The sequence below is a fragment of the Chinchilla lanigera genome, unplaced genomic scaffold, assembly GCF_000276665.1.
Source record: "Chinchilla lanigera isolate Chin_1 unplaced genomic scaffold, ChiLan1.0 scaffold00017, whole genome shotgun sequence".
NCBI classification, from domain to species: Eukaryota; Metazoa; Chordata; class Mammalia; order Rodentia; family Chinchillidae; genus Chinchilla; species Chinchilla lanigera.
In genome coordinates, this window is record NW_004955418.1 from 2,095,623 (window position 1) to 2,098,223 (window position 2,601).

Sequence of the window (2,601 nt, forward strand, 5' to 3'; positions counted from 1 at the left end):
TTTACCAGTCAGGGGAGATTTTCTGGTAAAGATGCCCACCTATAGGGCCTTTATCAGTAAACCTCCCAATCAACAACATTTTTTTTTTCCACATCGCATGTTAGGTCAACACATGATTTTAGAAATTTGGAAAAAAAAAAAAAAAAAAAAAAAAAAAAAAGGTTCCATTAAATGTTATCAGTGCTGTATTATGAAGACCTTCTGGATCAAAAAGTAATGGAGCCTAAAATTAGGAAGTGTGTTTTCAGTCACTTGAGAAACTCATTCATCCAACCCTCAATTACTCATCCCTAACAGGGGGCGCCCTGCTATGCATTACTCAAAACCAAGCGTGCCTGAAAACATCTTAAACATAGCTGAAGGAAAATCTGCCCAATCACAAGACAGCTGCTCACAAACTCCACCCTTGAGTACAGGAAGAACACTTTTGATTGGAAGAGAGTTGTGTTTACTACAGTGTGTGGTGCAAATTAGAAAGGTCCACATGCCTAGGGTCCAAAGGAAATCTCTTCAATGAAAAAAGAAAACAGTGTCCAGTTCAGATCCTATACTAGTCACTGTCATTAACAGAACCTCAATATAACAATAGCAATTCTGCAAGCTGATAAAAAAAAAAATCTAAGCACGTTGAGTTTTGTTGTGGCTGTTTTCTCATCTATGTCCTTGCATATGTACACAAGACAAACACAGATCTGCTCTCAAAACCCAAACTTGCCTTTGCTTCTCTAATCAAAGCCTCATGCAAGACCTCAACACAATTCTAAGAACACCTTCCTTTAATTTCCAAGAATGACTGCATCTTTTACTTGGTTTGAGGACACTGTTCTATGGGCCTAGAGGTAAAATTATTTATCTTTAGCTGAATAGGTGTCCAGCACGCAGTGAGCTTCAAAAGCCTCTGCCCTTAGGGAGCCTGGCAAACAACAAAGTGAATGGGTAGCCATTTCAGGTGCAGAGCTCATTAGCGATTCATCCGGTGGAGAAAACAATGGTAGGAAGAACTGGAAAATAAAATTCCACCTGAAAACCTAGGACGGACCATGCTTTAGGTCAAAGGTATGCATATACGGGTGGATCTCAAGTATGCTTTGCTTCCAAGGGTGAATTACTAGATCGGAGGACACCTTTATCCTATCTCAGCCATCTATCTCAGCCATCTTCTAAAGAAAGCACAGAGGAATTTCGTTACAAATCCCAGTCTTAATTGTCATCCCTACCTCTTTATATTCCTGGTATCTTTTTACAAATTCTCCCCACGAAAGCCTCTTAAATGCCCTAGCAGCCTTTCTTATAGACCATGGAGAAAGATCAAAGCAAGTCAACTCAAGCAGCAGAAGCAAAACCTAAGCCAGCCACAAGCCAAACAACCCATAAAGCTTGTGTATCAGGAAAAAAGACAGTCTAACACCGCTGATCAATAGGAAGAAAGACAACATCAGAAACCTACACTATTTCTAAATCTCACAAAATGCTTTCCCGTTTAGAGAGACTAAAACGTCTGCAGAAGCAAGTTCACCAAGAAGATCGACCTTCTTCTGCCTGCTGGAATTACAATCCAAAAGACCCATTACCCCCTATTTTTCATAGCCTTATTTCACCAGAGAAGCTAGGGCCGCTATAAGAATGAGGAACTTAAGTGGCTAGCCAAAACTCAAGAGTATTTTGCCGCCACATGAATGGTAGTTAAGTTCTAGTACTGAACAACTTGAATCACAAAACACACTAAGGCAAGCAGGCAACAACAGCCAAGACCCAAAAACATAAAGTTTCAAAACAAAACCTCTCCCCAGGTTTGGAGGAAGAGGGGAGTAGCTGAGCGGGCAGCAAAAAAAGCACCACCCAGCAGCCCATTCGGCTCCTAAGACAGATCTCAAACTTATCAAAAGCCACAACTACAGCTCCTGTCACCCAAAGCTCAGAGAAAGGAGCTCGGGACAATCCCGAGAGCTGCCCTTTCTGGAGAGGGCCAATGCCGACGAGCCCGGGTCAGACGAGGAAGTAACTGCCAGATTTAAAAAAAAAAAAAAGAAAGAAAAAAAAGTCCCGAGCAGCTCCAACTGCAGCCTCCGAGCCTCCCACCACTGCCCACATTCCCGCCCCACACCGGCCTCCCGGGAAGGGGGTCGGGCGCAGGCGTCCCGGGAGGGAGAGGGACGGCTGACCCGCGTCTTGCTGGGGACTGCCCGGGCGCCCAGGACTCGAGCGCCAGCTCGCAGGGCGTGCGGCGGGGACGCCGAGCGAAGGGTCGCCCAGGAGGCGGGGCCTGCCGGCTACGAGTTGCAGATCTCGGCGCCCCGGCCGCCCCCCGGGGGTTCACTGGGGCGCGCACCCCGACGCGGAAGCCATGCCGGCCAGAGCTCGGGGTGTCCAGGCGCCGGCGGGGGGCGCTGAGGAGATCCCGGGGCGCGGAACTGGGTCACCCCTGCCTCACCGCCCCCTCACAAAGGCCCCCGGGGAGGCCGCCTACAGACAGGCCCTGCAGCCCCGGCCTCGAGTGCCCGCCTTGGCCGCCACTCACCGCTAGGTCCTGGGGCACCGCCCCGCTCATGGCCCGCACCGTGCCGGCCCGCCAGGCCCGAGTGCGCAGCGCAGGCCCCGGAT

General features: G+C 49.0%; 1 protein-coding gene across 5 annotated transcripts in view; it reads right to left on the reverse strand.

The window, feature by feature from the left end:
• Kdm3b (lysine (K)-specific demethylase 3B) overlaps nt 1-2,601 on the reverse strand; it is a gene marked incomplete at its 5' end in the record, with an annotated part of 71,970 nt that extends 69,369 nt beyond the window's left edge. For all 5 annotated transcript variants that reach the window (XM_005382340.2, XM_013512961.1, XM_013512960.1 and 2 more), the window contains 1 exon segment: nt 2,519-2,601. In XM_005382340.2, the coding sequence (XP_005382397.2) occupies nt 2,519-2,601 (83 nt within the window).